The sequence below is a fragment of the Podarcis vaucheri genome (genome assembly GCF_965113315.1).
Source record: "Podarcis vaucheri genome assembly, chromosome: 2".
In the NCBI taxonomy this organism is placed as follows: domain Eukaryota; kingdom Metazoa; phylum Chordata; class Lepidosauria; order Squamata; family Lacertidae; genus Podarcis; species Podarcis vaucheri.
Window position 1 is genome coordinate 122500268 of NC_138760.1, and position 20842 is coordinate 122521109.

At 48.9% G+C, this 20842-nt stretch overlaps 2 protein-coding genes across 2 annotated transcripts; both read left to right on the forward strand.

Annotated features, from left to right (window-relative positions):
* The first annotated feature begins 461 nt into the window (after positions 1-461).
* Positions 462-11775, forward strand: LOC309524732 (uncharacterized protein). The gene is made up of 4 exons (XM_082209699.1): positions 462-616; positions 4655-5389; positions 8865-9021; positions 10189-11775. Exons 1-4 carry the CDS (start codon positions 533-535, stop codon positions 11301-11303), a joined length of 2091 nt encoding a protein of 696 aa, XP_082065825.1. The 5' UTR covers positions 462-532; the 3' UTR covers positions 11304-11775.
* Positions 11776-13774: 1999 nt separating this feature from the next.
* LOC309524726 (uncharacterized protein) lies at positions 13775-20639 on the forward strand. Its single transcript, XM_082209688.1, has 4 exons — positions 13775-13925; positions 16360-16865; positions 17696-17822; positions 18659-20639. The coding sequence occupies exons 2-4, from the start codon at positions 16386-16388 to the stop codon at positions 20167-20169; spliced, it is 2118 nt and encodes a 705-aa protein (XP_082065814.1). The 5' UTR covers positions 13775-13925; positions 16360-16385; the 3' UTR covers positions 20170-20639.
* The last annotated feature ends 203 nt before the right edge of the window (positions 20640-20842 follow it).

Below are 20842 nucleotides of genomic sequence, written 5' to 3' on the forward strand. Positions count from 1 at the left end.
CCTGCTGCCGGCCTGTGTCGACACCACTGAGCTAGTTGCACCCAAGCTTTCTGACTTGGCACCAATCAGCTCCCTATGTTTTTTCCTGCGGAGGGACCGAAGCTCAGTGGCTGAGGGTTTTCCTTCCCTTCAATCCCTGGCTTAGCTGCTGCCGGCCAGAGTCGGGCAGCACTACATTGGGTGGTGTATCATCCTTCCCCAAAGGAGACCCCGAGCAGCTGCGCTGGAGCAGGAGAAGCTTTGCCAGGGAGCCATTTGCGGAAATATTCGGAAGAGGCTGGATCCGAGGTGGATCCCCCGGAGAATGCATAGACCAGGCATCCTCTCCCGGCTGCTCTTGGAGGCGCCGCCAGCGGAGCGAGCTCTTTCCCGCCCTCCCCTCTCAAGGGGTTAAACGCACAGAGCTCTTCTTGCCTAGAGAGGCCCAGGGATCTGGGGGCGGGGGCGGGGAGGGTGTCGCGGGTGGGAAGGGTAAGTCCCCTTCCTGTCCTGCAGCCTTTCTTCTCCCGGGGAGAAGCTGCCTTTTGTGCGCATGCTCCGCATCGAGAGGAGGCGGGAGGCACGTCGGTTCCCGGGAGAAAGTTGCGCTTGCGAGAGAGGCTTTGCGGGGGAGGAGGTGAGTGGGAGGCGGCCGGGGGAGGGGGAGGGTCCGGAGAAAGTGGGGGGGGGAGGGGGGGAAAGGGTCAGTATTGAATGGGGAGGGGCTTGTGGGGGCTTCAGGAAACGACCCCCCCCACGCCGTCCTCTTTTGGAGGCTTTCCGGCGCAATCCTTACAATGCAAGCGCGTTTTTTTCCCCGGGAGCAGATCCTGCGGAACTCCCCGCAGCTTTACTTCCGAGGAGGCAGGTGCCCAGTCACCTGTTGTTGTTGTTTAGTGGTTTAGTCATGTCTGACTCTTCGTGACCCCCTGGACCAGAGCACGCCAGGCACTCCTGTCTTCCACTGCCTCCCGCAGTTTGGTCAAACTCATGCTGGTAGCTTCAAGAACCTATCCAACCATCTCATCCTCTGTCGTCCCCTTCTCCTTGTGCCCTCCATCTTTCCCAACATCAGGGTCTTTTCCAGGGAGTCTTCTCTAGGTGACTGAGAAGACGCCCAGTCACCTAGAGTGGGGAAGTGGAGAGACGAAAGGATTTTTGCTTCTCTCTCTCCACCCCTCCAATAATAATAATAATAATAATAATCCAACCATCTCATCCTCTGTCGTCCCCTTCTCCTTGTGCCCTCCATCTTTCCCAACATCAGGGTCTTTTCCAGGGAGTCTTCTCTAGGTGACTGAGAAGACGCCCAGTCACCTAGAGTGGGGAAGTGGAGAGACGAAAGGATTTTTGCTTCTCTCTCTCCACCCCTCCAATAATAATAATAATAATAATAATCCAACCATCTCATCCTCTGTCGTCCCCTTCTCCTTGTGCCCTCCATCTTTCCCAACATCAGGGTCTTTTCCAGGGAGTCTTCTCTAGGTGACTGAGAAGACGCCCAGTCACCTAGAGTGGGGAAGTGGAGAGACGAAAGGATTTTTGCTTCTCTCTCTCCACCCCTCCAATAATAATAATAATAATAATAATAATAATAATAATGGGCTGCGACGGATTTATGTATCCATTGTCGGGTCCCATTTGTAATTCTTTTGTCATTCTGCTTTTCCGCGGAGCGCAAGGAAACTTCTCCGCCCTCACAACGACGACAACAACAACCCTGCGAGGGAGGCCAGGCTAAACAGGCGGCGTCTGGCCCCAAGGTCGTTCAGTGGGGATCTGAAGCCTAAGGCTGTTCCGGGTCCTGAGTCTGAGACTCTGAAGCCGCTGCGGTCAAATCCTCGGACTCTCACCGAAAAGGAATCAATAGGGACAGTGGTTTAATTCAGAATAGGAGCAGAAAAATAAAGGATGACCCCAGTAAACGGTTTCACCATGTAAATCCGAGCACAAAAGAAGATAGATCTGGCACTGCTGGTGGATGTTGGGGTGATCTGCAGTAGAGGAGCAAATATTTCCGATTCCCAACAATAGCGACAGCAAAACTCATCTCCCAGTCCCAAAGTATAAAACTGAGATTAATAAACTTTGGGATAAACAGGAGTTTGTTTTTGTGGAGAGCTCTGTTGGGTCATTTCTGGTATTCCGTGCAAATTATTGGGGCTTAAAAGCCTTTGATTCCAATGGCTAACAAAAAAAGTTCTGTTCAGAGTTGACGGAAATTCATAGACTTAAATTAGGCATGTCTGCTAATTTCAGTGGGTCTAATCTGAGTAAGACAAGTACTGGATGTAATCTTTTGCACCAGGATCCAGGTGAGGGATCTTAGGGTTTTACTGAAACAAAGTTGATCCCACAAGCTCACACTTGCTGGGCGCTTCTGGTCAGAAGTGAGTCTGCTTATGGCCAGTGGTTTTAATGCAGCATAATTAGTGGGTGTAAGATTGCAGCTAGCTTGCCAAGAATATTAAAATAGGTCAAAACAAGATAAAGCAAATAAACATTCAGTATAACCAGGGGCGACTGGTGATCCCTGGACCTAGTGAGGCTGTTTTAGGGCCATAGAAGTCATGTAGGCAGGACATCCCTTGCACAGAAATAGTGGATATTTAAGCACAGCAATTGCACAAATAATTCTATTTTTTTAAGGGGGAACAACAATATAATTTGGAGCAGTTACAGTTAGGATCCCATGGCATTCAAATTCTAATGCAATAAAATACAGTGTAAGAACTACAAGAAGCAAGTAAAACAACAACTAAAAAACAATATACATATTTCACGCAGTGGAATATTTCAACCACAAATCCACAGACCACCTAAATGGTCTATGGACCATTGTTTCAGAACCTCTGATTTAGAGGTAACTTAATTTGCTATCCTATACATATTTGCCTGGGAGCAAGTCCTGTTGAACTTACTGGGGCTTACCTTCTGAGTAGGATTGTGCTGTCAGAGACATATAACTTGAAACAGAAAATGCAGGTATCGAAATTAATCCACCAAAATTAATTTTACCCCCTTTCCTGCAATTGGGAATATAGACACAATTTCTCTGTGTGTTACATGCCCAGAGAGGTAGAACTTAATCTGAAATTTTAGACATTTATCTGTTTGACTTAATTCTGAGTAGGCATGTATAGGATTTCTCTCCACAGGCATGTGTTTACTACTGCAACAAGCACGTTTATCGTGACATAATTTCATGCGGGCAGGAGTGAGTTTATGCCACAATAACTATACACACCTACCCATTAAATTCAGTGGGGCTTACTCCCAGGTAAGTGAGGATAGGATTTGAGCCTGATTAGCATGTATAGGATTGCAGCTTAGGTAGGTTAACAAAAAATATTATCATTATTATTAATCAATTACATTTGTACACTGCCATTCATCCGAAGACCACAGCATAAAAGGACAAAATGAGAACACAAAATATATAATACATAATAGAACAAAAACAAACCAATAACCCCCCTCTCTCACACACATTTAAAAGGCCATAGAAAGTTAGTCAGTCAAAGTTAGTCAGTTGAAGAAAAGCATTTTCACCTGGTGCCTAAAGGATGAAGGAGCCAGGCTTCATTAAAACATGTTATTTTATTAAAACATAGCATCAAAACCCGGTAGAATGGATATAAACAACCTGAGGAGGTCTTTTTGGTGCCTGCTCCTAGACTTTGGAGCTCCCTAGAGAAGCTAAACTTGCTCTGTCCTTGACTTGTCTTCTTGCAGGCAAGTGAAGACCTTCTTATTCCAACAGGCTCTCAGAGACTGGCTGGTGTTTTTTCCCCAGGAAAGGGTTTTAAAATACTGCTGTGCTGTTTTACTCTCTGTATTTTAATAGATCTGTTTGCATATTGGTTTAATTCTCTCACAGCTTAGTTGCTTTTCAGCTATTATTTTTTATGTTTTATCTGTGTTATAGTTTGTGTACAGTGGAACCTCGGGTTATGTACCGCCCTCGTGTATTCTTCAGGATACGCACGCGGTGAACCCGGACGTAATGGGAAGGCTTTCGGCGGTTGCGCCTACGCAGAAGTGGGCTACCGCTGGCTGCATGCGCAGAGGCGGGCTACCGCCGCGCACACCTGTGTAGAACAGGCACCTCTGGATACGAATGTTTCGGGGTGTGCACAGACCCTCGGAACGAATTAAATTTGTATCCAAAGGTACCACTGTAAGTTGCCTTGAGTTTCAGTCGGGGGGGGGGAGGCAGGATATAAATAATGATAATAATACTAATACTTTATGTTCCCCATTCATGGTGTGCTGTTGCTGAAGTACAACTCCCAGCAGCCCCAGCTAGTATGGCCAGGGATGTTGGGAGTTGCGGTTGAGCAACATCTGGAGCCAGGGGTTCCTTGGCTTAGAGAGTGGTTCTGAAGTGAGAAAAATACCACAGCACCCTTACGTTATTTTAAATTTATGAAGAGAGACAATAGTGGGTAGAGAAGCTTCTGCACCCTATTGCATTTTAAATGTTTTGTTATTGTGTTTTTAATATTTTATAATAAATAATAATAATAATAATAATAATAATAATAATAATAATAAATTGCACCTGTTCTGCTGCACAAGCCAAAATCCTTGCACACATGAGACGTTTGCTTGGTGCTCATTGGAGGCAGCCCAAAAATAACCGTATCAATCATGAATTTATGCTCCTGCTCAGGTGGCACACAGCCAGGAAGAAGCGATGGCAGAATGTAACTTGCTGGGACTGGGACCAAGAAGAAAGCAGGCTGAAAGAGACCCTTGTGACTCCCAAGGGCCCCCCGCCAAGGAGATTTCGACTGGGGCAGCTTCCCCACAGTCTGAGGGGCTGCGACAGCATCAGGAGACTCAGGAACAGCAAAAGGGCTCAAAGTCAGCACCGTCTCCTTACTCCGTGTGGAGGCCGTCGCGGTTATTCGAACCCGTGTCCACGGAGGAGAGGAAGGAATTTAAGGCCACCTACCAAGCAAGGAAAGATTGCGGCCAGCTGCCCAGAGGAGGGTCCGCCATTGCGATGCAGACCTTGCCCGTTCTTGGCCGGGGAGCACGGGAAGAGGCCTACGAGGGCTCGGAAGTTTCCAGGGCGTTGAAAGGACCGATTCCAGATGAGGACGATGCTGACTGCTTGGAGATCCACCGCCAGCACTTCCGCCATTTCTGCTATCAGGAGATCGAGGGGCCCCGGAGGGTCCTGAGCCAGCTCCGTGAACTCTGCCGCCAGTGGCTCATGCCGGAGAGGCACACCAAAGAGCAGATCGTGGACCTGGTGATCCTGGAGCAGTTCCTGACCATCCTGCCCTTGGAGATGCAGATCTGGGTCTGCAAAGGCGGCCCGGCCACCTGCACCCAGGCGCTGGCCCTGGCCGAAAGCTTCCTCTTGAAGCTGCAAGAGGCTGAGAGTCACGAACAGAAGGTAGGAGGGGGAGCTTTGCTGGAAGGTGCAGTTGGGGCAGGGCCAGAGTAATGGAGAACCCAGGGTCAGGAACAGATGTCAGTAGTGGGTCAGCAATAAATCACACGGAGAAAGGGAAGTTTATTAGGAGAAACAAGCTTGGCTCAGGAGTGCCAGCCATTAGCACAGCAACTCTTCCTGGTAGTTCTTGTCCCTGTGAGGCAGTTGTGGAGATTAAGGGTCCCTGCCTTCCAGTAGTAGTAGTAATAATAATAATAATAATAATAATAATAATAATAATAATAGTAATAATTCATTATTTATACCCCGCCCATCTGACTGGGTTTCTCCAGCCACTCTGGGCGGTTCCCAACAGAATATTAAAAACATGATAAAACATCAAACGTTAAAAACTTCCCTAAACAGGGCTGCCTTCAGATGTCTGCTAAAAGAATAATTGTTTATTTCCTTGACTTCTGATGGGAGGTTGTTCCACAGGGCTGGCACCACTACTGAGAAGGCCCTCTGCCTGGTTCCCACAGCTGCCTAAGACTAAGTCTCCTCCACCACCTAGCCCTTCCCAAGCAATCTGAGGCTATGCCAATGTGCCTGTCTCTGCTCCTTCCTTTTTTCATGCCTCTTCTGGTTCTGGGAGACCAGGGGGGAAGGGGACATTGATGCAGCAGGAGGGGGAGACCCCCATGGTTCCTTCACCAGTCTGTCCCCCCTTTCCCGCTCTCCTGCTTCCACTTCTGGGCTTCTCTCTGCCACAGACTCTCCCAGCTTACTAAACCCTGTTACCTCTTCAACTTCCAACACCTCCACTTTCCAGTCTTTTCCCTCTTCTCCCTCTGACCGCTCATCATTGTCCCACCACTACTCCCCAGACTCTGAGCCTTCTTCCCCAGGGGGCTGCCTTGCTAGTTCCTCCCACCAATTCCTCTGCATCCAGCCAATCTGTGACACCCAGAGGCGAAGAATCTGTGGTCCATGGGCCTAATTAGCCCCACCAGTCTTCTTCGTGTTTCAGCAAAGCTGAACCCACCTGACGTCAGGTGAAATCACGGCTGTGCCCGAAAAAGGGGGTTTGCACATCTGCTGCCCCTGCAAATCTCTCTGTAAGGTGCTTTGAAACCCTAGCTATCAGCTGAGTGTTGGGACGTCAGAGCACAGCACAGGTCTCTCTGTAAGCATCTACTGAGTGTTGGGGATTGAAGAGAGCCCTGCATAACCGAAGCCTGGAGAATCAGCTGGGACCAGTGGCATTAGGGATCTTTCTTTTGGGATCAGAAATTACAGCGGATCCTTTGTCGACTGGTGGCCTTTAGTGGGGGGGGGGCAGAGTGGGAGAGAACAGGCTTTGGCCCACTGACCACTCTCAGTTCCCCACCCTCTTGAGATAATAACCCGATTGGTTAATGTCATGGCACTGAAATGAGAGGCTCCTCATCCTCTGTGGTCAACCTTGCTGAAGGGTAAGAGAAGTTGCTCAGACTGGGAAGAGATGTAACGGTCAGATCCGGGTCGAGAGGCACCTGCCTGGCCACTGTCCCAGACAGGATAGGGTGGCCCAGCAACAATCTTCTTATGTTCTTAGACTGGCAGCGTGCCCCAAGGTCAGGCTGTGGCGAGGCTTTCGTATCTCTCCCTCTCGCTTGCAGGCGGAGGTGCTGAGAGGAAGGGAGCCAAACCCGGCCACTGAGATACAAGAGGGATTTCTAAGAGGACAGAGCCCCAAAATGTGCAAACTTCAAAACAGACATGCACTAAAGGAACAAGAGACACCCACCCCAGCAAATTATTTGTCAAAATTACAAATACCTAAATACAGACAGTCATTTACCCTCGCTAGATTCAATGTGCTGCCATCTGCCTTATTGCAGGGCAGATTTGAGGGTAAACCATACGCGAAACGAGTCTGCCCCTGCGGCTTGATGGAGGTAGAAACTGTCTCTCATGCCTTGTTACACTGTGTCTCTATGGGGTTATACACTTGGTATTTATTACCCCTGCTATGCAAAAATCTCCAAATGAATCTGAACTTCAGTGTCTTTTTTATAAGATATTTATTAAGATTTTCAAAATATTACAAAATAAAAATAAAAAAGAAGAAAATACAAAATAAAAATGGTTGAAAACAACTCAATCTTTCCATTACTTATTTTTCATTAGCTTGTTTCCCGGACCTCCTCATGCCTCCCTTTTTTGTATTCCAGTTCGGTTTGTTGGTTCAGCAAATCCTTACCCTCTTTGTTTATCCTAGTCTTTAATCTTAAAATATTGTAACGTTAAATTTTTACCTATTAATAATCCATTTTTCATATTCCCTTATAGTATTACAGCTGAAAGCCACTTAATTTCTATCCAACATCATTCTAACATTCATTAATTTTACAATATTTCTGTAGATAGTCTTTAAATTTCTTACAATCTTCTTCCACCGACTCTTCTCCCTGGTCTCAGATTCTGCCTGAACTTCAGTGTCTAAAATCCCTGGCAGAGGACAAGGATCCTGAGATCACGTTAAGGGTAGCCAAATTCTGTGCAATTGCCATAAAATGTAGGGAACAAGCTGTACTATCATAATGATTAAGGTTTTAAATGATAATTGTAGGCTTTATGTTAGTGACTAAGTTTTAATTTATATATTTTTAACTGTTGCTATATCTGTATTGTCCCTGTTATACCTAATGGCAAATTCAAATGTATCCCTATCGTGTTTTATGACTTCCTTGATATTGTATCTGGGCTGGAACTGGTCTGTGACCGAAATAATAAAATTTATTCACCCACTCCTCCCAGCGCCGGTGAAAACTAAGCATGTTCAGGAATCCGAGACTGTTTGATAGCTCAGACCTAGGGTAGCTGAGTCCACAGAGCACAAGACTCTTAATCACTGGGTTGTGGGTTCGAGCCCCATGTTGGGTTAAATACCGTATTTTTCGCTCTATAGGACGCACCTAGTTTTTAGAGGAGATCAAGAAAAAAAATATTATTCCCCCCCCCCCAGCCCCAAAGAGCAGCCTGTCCACTTCTCCCAGAGCTTCTCGGGGCTGCGGGGGAAGCCCGGGTTTCTCCCCCCCCCCAGCCCCAAAGAGCAAAGAAGCCAAGACAGCGAGTGGGATCCCTCCCGCTGGTTGTCTTGGCTTCTGCAACCTCTCCAGCCGGGAGCTAAACCTCTCCAGCGTGGCTAAAGAAGCCAAGGCAGCGAGCGCGATCCATCCCGCTCGCTGCCTTGGCTTCCTCTTTAGCCTTGTGCAGCCTCTCCAGCCGGGGGAGGCTGCGCAAGGCTAAAGAAGCCAAGGCAGCAAGCGCGATCCATCCCTCTTTAGCCTTGCACAGCCTCTCCAGCCGGGGTGGAGACACTCCTTCCCCAGTGCTAACTGGAGTCGTCGGGAATTGAACCCGCGACCTGCTGCACACAAAGCACATGCTCTACCTGCTAAGCCGTAGCCCTCCATCCGGCTCTTGAGTAACAGGGATGCTTGTATTCCAGGTGTCCGGTCTAGTGGAAGAGGCGTTTGTTAATTCACCAACATCAGAGCAGGATCCGTTGGAGACCGTGGAGATGCAGCTCTCTACAGAGAATGAAGAGGAGGACGATGATGATGAAGAGGAGGAGGAGGAGGAAGAGGAGGAGGCCGTTCTGCTGGGTAAGGTTGTGGTTCAGAGTTCTGGGTTCAAGTATTAATGCAAAACTAGACTCCAAAGGGAGATCTGTTTCACATGTCACATAGTTTTGCATCAAAATCTACCACCCCATGAGTGGTGATGAGCACTAGCAAAGATGGCTGCTGACAGCAGTTTGGTGCGGCTGAGTTGCTGCAGCAGACTGGGACAGAGAGACGGAGGAGAGTCAGGATGGTAGCAAGTTTGGCACAGTGCAAACATGCCGGTGGAGGGGATCTGGTGCTCCTATTGGTGCTTTCAACCTCCTCTGGCTCCCGGTACATTTCTGAGCACAATTCAAAGTGTTGGTGCTGACCTTTAAAGCCCTAAATGGCCTCGGCCCAGTATACCTGAAGGAGCATCTCCACCCCCATCGTTCAGCCCGGACACTGAGGTCCAGCTCTGAGGGCCTTCTGGCGGTTCCCTCCCTGCGAGAAGTGAGGCTACAGGGAACCAGGCAGAGGGCCTTCTTGGTAGTGGCGCCCGCTCTGTGGAATGCCCTCCCATCAGATGTCAAGGAAATAAAAAATAAACTATGTGACTTTTAGAAGACATGTGAAGGCAGCCCTGTTTAGGGAAGTTTTTAATGTTTGATGTTTTATCGCTTTATTATTATTATTATTATTATTATTATTATTCTGTTGGGAGCTGGGGTATAAATTATTATTATTATTATTATTATTATTATTATTATTATTATTATCATCATCCCAGCATGCTGCAGCAACTCAACTGGATGGAGATGAGGTGAAGCCCAGAGTTGGTTTATTTATTTATGAAATCATTTACAGGCTGCCTTTTGGGATGCAATCTGCTCCAGGAAGCTTACATATCACAGAAACACACAACACAGCCACCCAATTCAGAGTGCAACCTTTGGCATGTTAACTCAGAAATAAGTTCTGCCATGTTCAATGGGTCACCCTCCCACAGTCCTATGGATTTGTACTGTACTCATCCTTCAAATGTGGGTCCTTGCATCTGCACACAAGCGGTCGTTGTCAGAAAGAGTAGCTTGCAGGGGTTAAGACAATTCGGTGTGGACCTAAGCAACTTTGAGAGCTTGTCGGCTGACAGGCGGGCTGGAAGTTAAGCGAACAAACCACCGACTGTTGTGCATAACCGTTGTCATGATTATTTGCTTCTTTCAGAACACGAAGAGCATGGGCAGGAGAACCTGGAGAAGGAGGAATCGCTTCTGGAGAAACCCAGGCTTACCGAGTGGGGGCTGGCGCTGGACCGAGGCGGTAAAGGGGCCTACCTCCAAGGTCCTGACATGGAAGCAATTCTCGGGAACGGCCGGGAAAACGTCCCCGGGAAGGCTTCAAAGCAAGCCGAGAGCGACAAAGGCTTGCGGGAGAGGAGCCTCCAAGAGGAAGTTCTCCGGCAGAAGAGGACGAAGGCAGGCTCCGAAAACGGCCTGCGCATCAGCTTCCTGAAGAACCAGAAGACACAAACGGTGGACAAGCCGCGCCGATGCCCGTCCTGCGGGGAGCGCTCTCACAAGAGGACGTGCCTGGCCATGCGCGAGAGAGCCCCCGGTGGGGAGCAAGCCCGCAAGTGCCCGCAGCGTGGCAGGGAGCAGCCCCACAAGTGCCTCTCCACGCTGCGGCGCGACGAAGGCCTCCGGGAGAGCCAGGAGGGGATCTGCCGGTGGAAGACCAAGAAGCGAGGGGGCGCAGGCGGCGACTGGCGGCAGCAGTTCCATCACCTGAGCGCCGACAGCTGGCGGGCGCAGAAGGGAGAGAAGGCAGCGAAAGGCTCTCCGTGCAGCGTCGAGAGGGTCCCCTGGCGCGCGGCCTTCCCGAACCGCGAGCGGGCCGAGCAAGTGGGGAAGCCGCACCAGTGCTTTGAGTGCGGCAAGAGCTTCAGCCAGAAGGGGAACCTCAACATCCACAAGAAGACGCACACGGGCGAGAAGCCGTACCCCTGCTCCGAGTGCGGGAAGTGCTTTGTGACGAACTCTCGGCTGCTTACGCACAAACGGGTGCACACCGGCGAGAAGCCGTACAACTGCTCGTACTGCGGCAACAACTTCAGCCAGCTGGCGCACCTCGTGCAACACCAGCGCAGGCACACGGGGGAGAAGCCCTACAGCTGCCCCTACTGCGGCAAAAGCTTCAGCGTCAAGGCCAACCTCATCACCCACCAGCGCACCCACACGGGGGAGAAGCCCTACGAGTGCTCCGAGTGCCCCAAAAGCTTCGTTTCGAGCTCCGACCTTAAGAAACATAAACGGGTACACACGAGCCAGCTCTATACGTGAGGATTGGGCAAAGGTTCATCACAAACCCTGCCCCAAATAATAAACTGTAGATAACGGGCACCTTCCTAGGTCTTGAAGGAAGCCCTGGTCCACTGTGAGAGAGAAATAAAGGCTCGTTTTTAGAATACCTGTATTATTTATATTACGCTGCTGTCCCTTCCTTCGTCCCTTCACAAAACAGCATTGTGAAGTAGGTTAGACTGAGTTGAGAATGAGTAGCTCAAGGTCGCACAGGGAGTTCTGTGGCAGAGGAGGAATTGTGATCCCCAATGCCTCCAGTCCTAGTCTTGACACTATACCAAAGCACTTGGCCAGAGCAGAGTCTCCCAGCTGCTTCTCTGTATGATTCCGGGGTCTGGGATTGGCTGCTTTGAGGAAATGAAGGCGGTGTTTATAAGACTGTTCTCAGCAGTTCCTCTGAGGAAACTATTGGAAGCACGTTGGGCCTCTAATAAACAGATTCCTGTCTTTCCTTCGAGGTCTCTTGTCTGTTTCCTGCGCTGGAGCCCTTCACTTCCTCTTGACTCCCTCCAACCATTGTCAGCTGTGAGCAGCTTGTTCCAATGTGGGTCAGGTGCGATCATTCAGAGCAAGGCATTTGGCACCAGATTGGCCACAGGAGTTGCCGGAAGGAGGCGTACAAGGCCTTAGTTAGGGGCTCCACTCTGGATTTGTGTAGAGTTTACTCCTTAGCCTTTTTATCTCCCAAAAATGTCCTGCAAGGCGATGGGTATGGATTGCTCCTCAGGGTTTACTCCAAAAGCCCTTCTTATTAATGGGTATAGCGGTAAATCAGTGGAGGTTTAGGACAGAGTTTACCTTCTCCTCGATGGGCTCCTTCCCCGCCTGCCCCTCACTTCCCTGTACAGCACATGCAGAAATCGCTTTCTTGACCATTGGACCCACTCTTGGTCTGGTCTGCCCAGTCCACCAGAGCCTGTCTTCACATGCAGGGGAAGCCCCTTATTCACCGAGGGTTTGAGACCCATTGGCTCCCCTCACCTGGTTTAGCTGGGAAGTTGAAGCTGTTCCCCAGGGTGTGGCCACTGTCACATGTTGACCGCTTCTAGGAGCCACAAGAGAGAGCTGAGTGCAGGGTGGGGACCAAAGGTGGACAAGCTATCTTAGGAGGAGCATGATGTGTCCCCCGCCAGAGGTATTGCCCTTCCCCTAACACCCCATACACCCCAGAGTGAATTATAGAGCCCAGGATTTTGAGGAAGCCATGTGGTTTAAATGCTGGAGTACATGCAGTCCAAGTTAGATAAGTATCAGATAATGAGAAATAAAACATTTTGTTTCTTCCTTGCCTGAATTGGGGATGGTGAGGGGAGTGCAAGTGTGTGTAGAAAGCAGCCTACCGTACAAAGGGGGGAAATTACATTCTTTGCTGCATTTGGTTGTCGCCTCCACTCATCACTGGGATATGGCCCTTGGAGGGTTGCGCAGAACAGAATGCGGCCCTTCGGGGCTGGGGAAAAGTTCCTAGTCCTAGCCTCTGCACTAAACAGTCCTAAAAAGAGAGGTTTCCAAACTTTGTTGCAAGGGTTACCTGTGGTGACAAGACAATGCCTCAAAGCAATGAATGGCAAACTGCCATACAGTATGTCTCATTTGCACCTCTTGAGTGAATCACTGCTACGGGCCTGTCTATTTTCAGTCACAAGGTTAAGCCTTTTGAGCAGCCTCTGGCTGTGAAAAGTTTGGGAAACACAAATTTATTGTAAGCTATAAGGATCAGGAACATTTTACCCTAGAAAACCTGATAAAAACTACCAGAGATCCTGCACAATTAAGCATTGAGCTGATTATTTTTAAGATTTTTGGGGAAAGAGCCGGATTCCCCTGACCCTGAACAATAGCAGAAGGCAGTGCAATAAGAGTTCCCACAAGCTCATTGAGGTCCCCTCCCCAAAACGGTTAGAGGGGCAGGAGAACCCGCAGAATAGTGGGGTGGGGAGAAGAGGGGGGATCGTTGACTGTGGCAAAGCAGAAGAACGAATTGGAAGGGACCCCAAGGATCATGCAGTCCAACCCCTTGCAATGATGGAATAGCAATTAAAGCATCCCTCACAGGTGGTCATCCAACCTCTGCTTAAACACCTTCAAGAAAGGAGAGTCCACAACCTCCAAACGGAGACCGTTCCATTGTAAGCATTTCTTACTGAACTAGCTGGGACCTTGTGGTCCGATTCTGCCCTTTATGTTTTTGCATATTTTCCAGGCAGGTTAGCCATCTCTCTCCAACTTGAATAAAATATTGGCGGGGGGAGGTAAGCTTACCCCACATAATCACGAAACGTTTGAATGGCAATGCCTATCAACTTGGGGGGGGGGCAGCCCTGTCAAATATTTTATTAGTGAATGGACTTCGGTCCCTAGGAGTTGGCTCCTCTCTCTCTCTCTCTCTCTCTCTCTCTCTCTCTCTCTCTCTAAGAGGGACTCATGGGGTTAAACGCACAGAGCCCTGGCGCTTAGAGCGTCCACAGAAGCGGAGGAAGGGGGAGGTGTGGCAAGAGAAGCCACCTTCCTGCCCCCTCCCCTTTCTCTGAGAAACGTGGAGGAGTTTGGGAGGCTGCAGCAGAGGGGCTCAGGGTGCCTTGCAAGGGCTGCTGGGAGCAGGTGAGTCGAAGCCGAATGGATGCCTGGGTGCAGGAGCAGCAAGGGGGAGGGGATAGAGCCATAGCTACAAGGGGGGGGGGGAGCCCAAAATCCATGGCTGCAGAGAGAGAGAGAGAGGCACGTCCAGATCAAAAGGGTGCAAATGTTGCTGTGCATATAGATGAGGCCCCTTTATTGCTCCTTCCCTCACCCAAAACCAGGGGTCAGCAACCTTTTTCAGCAGGGTGCCGGTCCACTGTCCATCAGACCATGTGGGGGGCCGGACTATATTTTTTGGGGGGAAATGAACGAATTCCTATGCCCCACAAATAACCCAGAGATGCATTTTAAATAAAAGCACACATTCTACTCATGCAAAAACACCAGGCAGACCCCACAAATAACCCAGAGATGCATTTTAAATAAAAGGACACATTCTACTCATGTAAAAAAACGCTGATTCCCGGACTGTCCGCGGGCCGGATTGAGAAGTCGATTGGGCCACATCTGGCCCCCGGGCCTTAGGTTGCCTATCCCTGCCCTAAACAGCCCAATCAAGGGCATGGGCAAACCTGTTTCTAGGTTAATGTCAAGGTGCTGGTTCTTTCCTTCAAAGCCCCACATGCCCTAGATCTCTGGAGGGAAACCTGCTTTCCTCCAGATGTTCCATTGGCTGGTGCTCAAAGGAGCTGGAGCCCACCCACATCTGGAATATGCGCCAGGTCCACCAAGGCTGGTGTCACCAGAGAATAATTGTAGAGTTGGAAGGGACCCTCAAGGGTCATGCAATCCAGCCCCCTACCAAGACCCCATAGCATATTTCTTCTGAGGGAAGCTGCCTCCGCTTCCGGCAAATAGATTGCCCTTGGTGAAATCAGGCACAGAACGCTCTGTGGAGCTACCCAGAACCTGTGGGATTCATTGCCACATGACAATCTGTTGGAGCAAGAACAGCAGGACGTCATGTGGCACCTTAAAAGGTGGCCAAATTTACTGCAGGCATTTGTTGATTTGTTTAAGGTGCAGTGAGTTGCTGTGCTTGACAACATGAGAGTTGCCCTGAAGGATCTGACCAAACATAAAAGGCCCATCTACTCCTGCATCCTGTTCTTCATGTGGTCAACTGGGAAGTTTGTTAGGGTTGCCTCCTCCCTGCCTCCGATACTGAGTAACGCTTACAATGTTTGGGGCTGTTTAGTTTAGAAAAAAGGCAAGTAATGGATGTGAGGGATGGTAGAGGTTTGTAAGATTGTTCATGGTGTAGAGAAAGCAAACAGGCATATGTTTTTCTCCCTCTCTCATAATAGTAGAATTTGGAGCCTTCCAATGTAGCTGAATGTTGGAAGATTCAGGACAGGCAAACCCCGCTTAGAGTTCCACTCTCGGCATTTCACAAAAGCTCTAATTGTTATATTGTCCTTTTAATTATCCACTCATTATTTATTGCTGCACTGTGCAAATATTTGTTGACTGTAAGAACCTGTCCTAATATTATATTTTGCATGCAACTTTTATACCTTTATGATAGATTTAGATCACTATCGCATTGCATATAAATATCAGTGTTTGTAGAGAACAAAACAATAATTTAAAAATTGCACTGTGCTCTCATTAAAGCTCCTTTTTTCTTTTTGCATCTTTGTTATCACTGAAGAAGCAGTATCAAAGTGCAATATCAGTAAGAGAAGATGCACACACAATAAAAACAGACTGTAAGAATGGCAAACAAATTCCAAGAATAATTGTTCATGTTACTGACTTACAGACCCCAACAAAAGTATAAAGCTTTGCATTTTCCTGTATTTTATTGCACCTAATACTTTATAAATATACATTTCCCCATAAAACAAAGAAAATGTTGCTTTCCTTCCAACAAGCTCTGTCAATTTTACCGTATATGCTATTTCTCATTTTTGGTTATCTCATTTCCCACTGTCAGGCTATTCCCCCCCCCCCCAATTGTGGCAGATTGTTGTAAACAAGCCTCAATTTATTTTAACGCTCCCAGTACGTTTCCGAGCACGATTCAAAGTGTTGGTGCTGACCTTTAAAGCCCTAAACGGCCTCTGTCCTGTATACCTGAAGGTGCGTCTCCACCCCCAGCATTCAGCCCGGACACTGAGATCCAGCGCCGAGGGCCTTCTGGCGGTTCCCTCATTGCGAGAAGTGAGGTTACAGGGAACCTGACAGAGGGCCTTCCAAGTAGTGGCACCCACCCTGTGGAACGGCCTCCCATCGGATGTCAAAGAGATAAATAATTACCTGACATTCAGAAGACATCTTAAGGCAGCCTTGTTCAGGGAAGTTTTTTAATATGTAACGCTGTACTGTTTTTAACACTGATTGGGAGCCGCCCAGAGTGGCTGGGGAAACTCAGCCAGATGGGCGGGGTATAAATAATAAATTATTATTATTATTATTATTATTATTATTATTATTATTATTATTATTTTAGTCCTGGAAGCACAGCTAGGAATAAAGATGGAGGAAGAGGAACCTTCTGCAACCAAACCAGAAGACAGCTCAGTGGAAGAAGACGGAGACGGCCATGTTGTCCGGGTTGAGACTGTCCATGAGTTTCTGACTGGGGAAGGCCCTCCACAAGTTAAGCAGGAGCCCGAGGAGGGGCTGCAGCAACGCTGGGAGAGCCAGTGGCAGGATTTCCTAAAGACGGTAGAGTCACCCCCACAAGAGAGGAGCAGCTCCCAGCAGCCTGATCCATGGCCAGAGGATGACACAATGGAACGTCAGGTCTCCTTGAAGAGAGTCGCTGACGTCACGCAGGGGCCAGGAGGAGAGGGTACGGCTCAAATCCATCTTGATGTGTGTGGAGAGGCCCATGAAAACCTGGACTCTTGTGTGAAAGTGAAGGAAGAGATACTGGAGGAGGAAGCTGACGTGGAGGACCAACCCCAGCACTTCCATCAGTTTTGTTACCAGGATGCTGATGGGCTGCAAGAGGTATTCAGATGACTTCAGAAACTTAGGGAAGGGGGATAGCTCACTAGAGGAGCATCTGCCTTGCATTCAGAAGGTCCCAGGTTCAATCTCTGGCATCTCCAGGTAGGGTTAGGAAAGAAACTCACCTGAAACCCTGGAGAGCCAGTCAGTGTAAGCTAGATAGACCAATGATTTGGCTCAGTACAAGGCAGCTTCCTCTGGGCTATCTGTAGATGTGGAGAAGGGTGGATGCCAAGGGGAAGATCTCAAGAGCTGCTGATTCTAGAGCAGGTGCCAATGGGTGATGCCAGGGCAGCCAGGTGCTTGGGTCTGGTGGCTGTCAGCTAGATGGGTGGTGGTGGTGGAGAGAAGCAGTGTGGCCTGCTGTGCTTTCAAGAGCCAAGAGCGATTTGCTCTGTGGAAATCAGCAGCTGCAGCTTCCTTGGTTTCATGGCATGGAAATGAACCTTCTGCTAATTGCTGCAGATAAACTGCTGCGTAAAGGCACAGGGGCTGTTTGAACCTTGACAGAGCCCCAAACTGGCAAATACCTGGGTCAGGCAGGCAGGTTGTCTATCTGGAGAGCTGTGATGCATCCCTGACCACTGGCCATCCTGTTGCCCTAGGAAAGATAGACCTGCACACAACCTGGAGATACCTACGTGGAGACATTTCCTGCCTTCGCAACTTTAGACGGGTTGGGGGAATTGAGCCTCTTTATCTTTTCTTCTGTTGAGCTGGCTAGCTTGGCAAGGGGGAACTAAATGTAGAGGGAGTGGAAAGCAGACCAAAGCATTAATCCTTGCAAGCATTTTGTTGTGCCTTAACCATGTCTCCATTTTCTGTTTCAGGCGCCAGGGCCCCTTGATGTTGTGACTGTAAAATCCCCGAAATCGGAGGAAGATCCATTGGACATTGTAAAGTTGCAGCTCCCCCTGGAGGTCAAGCAAGAATATGACTGGGAGGCAAGCTCAGCAGGTAAGGATTTGAAGCAGGGCTAGCTCAACCAGCCTAAATACCTCTCTGGGATCTTCTTGAAGCCTCTGTAGATAGTGCAAGATGTTATATGCCAGCAGTGGTTTGCAAACAATAATGACGATGATCTCAATTCTCCAACAATAAAAATAGTCTTCTCTGGCGATCACTCATAGCTGAGAAAGATTGTCTTCCATGAACACGGTCTTAACAGTGAGTCCGTAAGTGACTGTGGAGGCCAATTCTGGATCCACACGTCCTTTCTGGGTGGGAGTTGATCACAGTGAGGGCTTGCCAAATGTTCCTTCCTCTTAACACGTTTCTCAGCAGTAATCGTAATATAATTGATAATCTCAGTTCTTCAGGTACTGATTATTTAGGTAGCCAAAATGGCACCATCCACACACAAAGGGAAAGTGTTTGTGAACTTGGGCCTGACCCTGAAGATTTGAAGAACTATTGGGGGAGGGAATCTAAATGTGAAGATAGCTCAGTTTGTTAGACCATGATGCTGATAATGCCAAGGTTGCCAGTTCAATCCCCATTTGGGAGAGTGGCATATTCCTGTATTGCAGGGGGTTGGACTAGATGATCCATAGGGTCCCTTCCAACTCTACAATTTGATGATATTATGTGTGCGGGGTGTGTGGAATTCCCAAATCGTCTAATGAGGACTGAGCCATGGTTATGGAAAGTTTATTGATCGTGCGGGGTGGGAGGGGGGTGGATTGGGGTGACTAGAATCCTGAAAGGGAGTACTCTGAGTTGCTACATTATGTTGCATGATTTATGAGTTCTTACGATACTTTAAATAAATAAGTGGGTGTCTTTCGTTTCAGAATATGATGGTCAGGTACTGAAGAACGAGGAAGAGACCTTTGAGCCGGAAAAACCTGGGGACATGGATGCCTGTGGCACACCGTTGGAAAGAGCTGAAGGAATGTTTTTCTGGGGGCCTGGGATGGAAGAAAAGTCTGGAAGTCAACAGGGGATAGACTGGCACTTGGGAAAGAGCATAGAGCAAGGCTTCCTGTATGGGGAAGGGGGCCAAAACTTTTATGAAACGACCTTCCCATTTAGGAAAAAGACGAGTTCCAACAGTGGACAGCAATGTCACCTGGACATTGATCTGCCTGAGGGTCAGCAAATACGAGCAAAAGATAAACTGCATAAATACACGCACTGTGGAAAAATCTCTAATAGCAGCAAAGCATCCCTGCTTCCCCACGAGAGGACCCCCGCCGGAGGGAAAGCATACATCTGCTCCGAGTGCGGGAAAAGCTTCAGCTGGAGAACAAACCTTGTTAAACACAAGAGAATCCACACGGGGGAGAAGCCGTACAAATGCCCGAGTTGTGGCAAAAGCTTCAATGCAAAATCCACCCTGATCAAACACGAGCGTTCACACACAGGGGAGAAGCCGTACGAGTGTACAGAGTGCGGAAAAGCCTTTGGCGAAAAGGGGATACTTGTTAAGCACCTGAGAATCCACACGGGAGAAAAGCCCCACAAATGTTCAGACTGCGGCAAGAGCTTTATCGAGAGGGGCGCCCTCATTAAACACGAGAGAACCCACACGGGAGAGAAGCCCTACGAATGTCCTGACTGCGGGAAAACCTTCAGGATCAGCTGCCACCTTAAACTCCACAAGAGGACGCACACCGGCGAGAAGCCGCACAAGTGCTCCGATTGCGGCAAAGGCTTCAGCGAGAGAGCCTCTCTGGTGAAACACGAGAGGACCCACACGGGAGAGAAGCCATACGAGTGCTCTGAGTGCGGGAAAAGCTTCCGGATCAGCTTCCAACTTGTGATTCACAAAAGGACCCACACGGGCGAGAAACCACACGAGTGCTCCGACTGCGGCAACAGCTTCAGGGAGATCGCCTCCCTTATCAAACACAAGAGAACGCACACAGGAGAGAAGCCTTACGAGTGCACCGAGTGCGGGAAGAGCTTCAGGACCAGCTTCCAGCTAAAGACCCATAGAAGGACGCACACTGGAGAGAAGCCGTATCACTGCCTGGACTGCGGGCAAAGCTTCAGCCAGAGATCACGCCTCGTCATACACGAGAGGACCCACACCGGGGAGAGACCGTACGGCTGCTCCGAGTGTGGGAAAAGCTTTGTCTCCAGCTCTCACCTTCGGAAACACACCATCGTGCACACGGGAGAGAAGCCCCACCAATGCTCGTACTGTGAAAAAAGCTTCAGTAAGAAATCCAACCTTGTTGTGCACGAGAGGATCCACACGGGAGAAAAGCCGTACGAGTGCTTGGTGTGCGAGAAAAGGTTTTGTAGCTCCTCTGTTTTTCATAGGCACATGAAAATCCACCCGGGAGAGGCATCCTAGGGATATTCACGTCCTAGGGAAGAGTTTGGTATAAGACCCAGAGAACTGAGGGGAGCATAATGTAATGTCACTGGAATGGGGTGATAATGGAAAGGGAAACGTGTTTCAGGAACTGTCTAAATAGCCACCCATGGATTTGTTGTTGTTGTTGGTCTCTGTTTGTCTCGGCCACCTGCCTGTCTTGGAACAGTGGCCATAGCTCAGTGGTAGAGTATGTCTTGCATGCAGAGGAACCAAAGTTCATTCTCTGGTATATCCAGGTAGTTCTGGAAATCTGTCTGAATCCCTGGAAAGCTGCTGCCAGTCAGTGTGGACAATACTAAGTTAGATGGGCCAATGGTGAGTGATTAGTGCAATAATACAGCTTCCTATGTACATGATGCATTCTCTCCCCCCCCCCCGCCCCCCGCTATGGAATAAATGTATGTTTTGAGGATGGCACGTGAACAGCCAACATCACCTTACACAGAGTCTCAGTGTTTGCGGTTGCTCATTGTGTGCCAGTGTGGTGTAGTGGTTAAAAGTGGTAGACTTGTAATCTGGTGAACCAGGTTCGCGTCTCCGCTCCTCCACATGCAGCTGCTGGGTGACCTTGGGCCAGTCACACTTCTCTGAAGTCTCTCAGCCCCACTCACCTCACAGAGTGTTTGTTGTGGGGGAGGAAGGGAAAGGA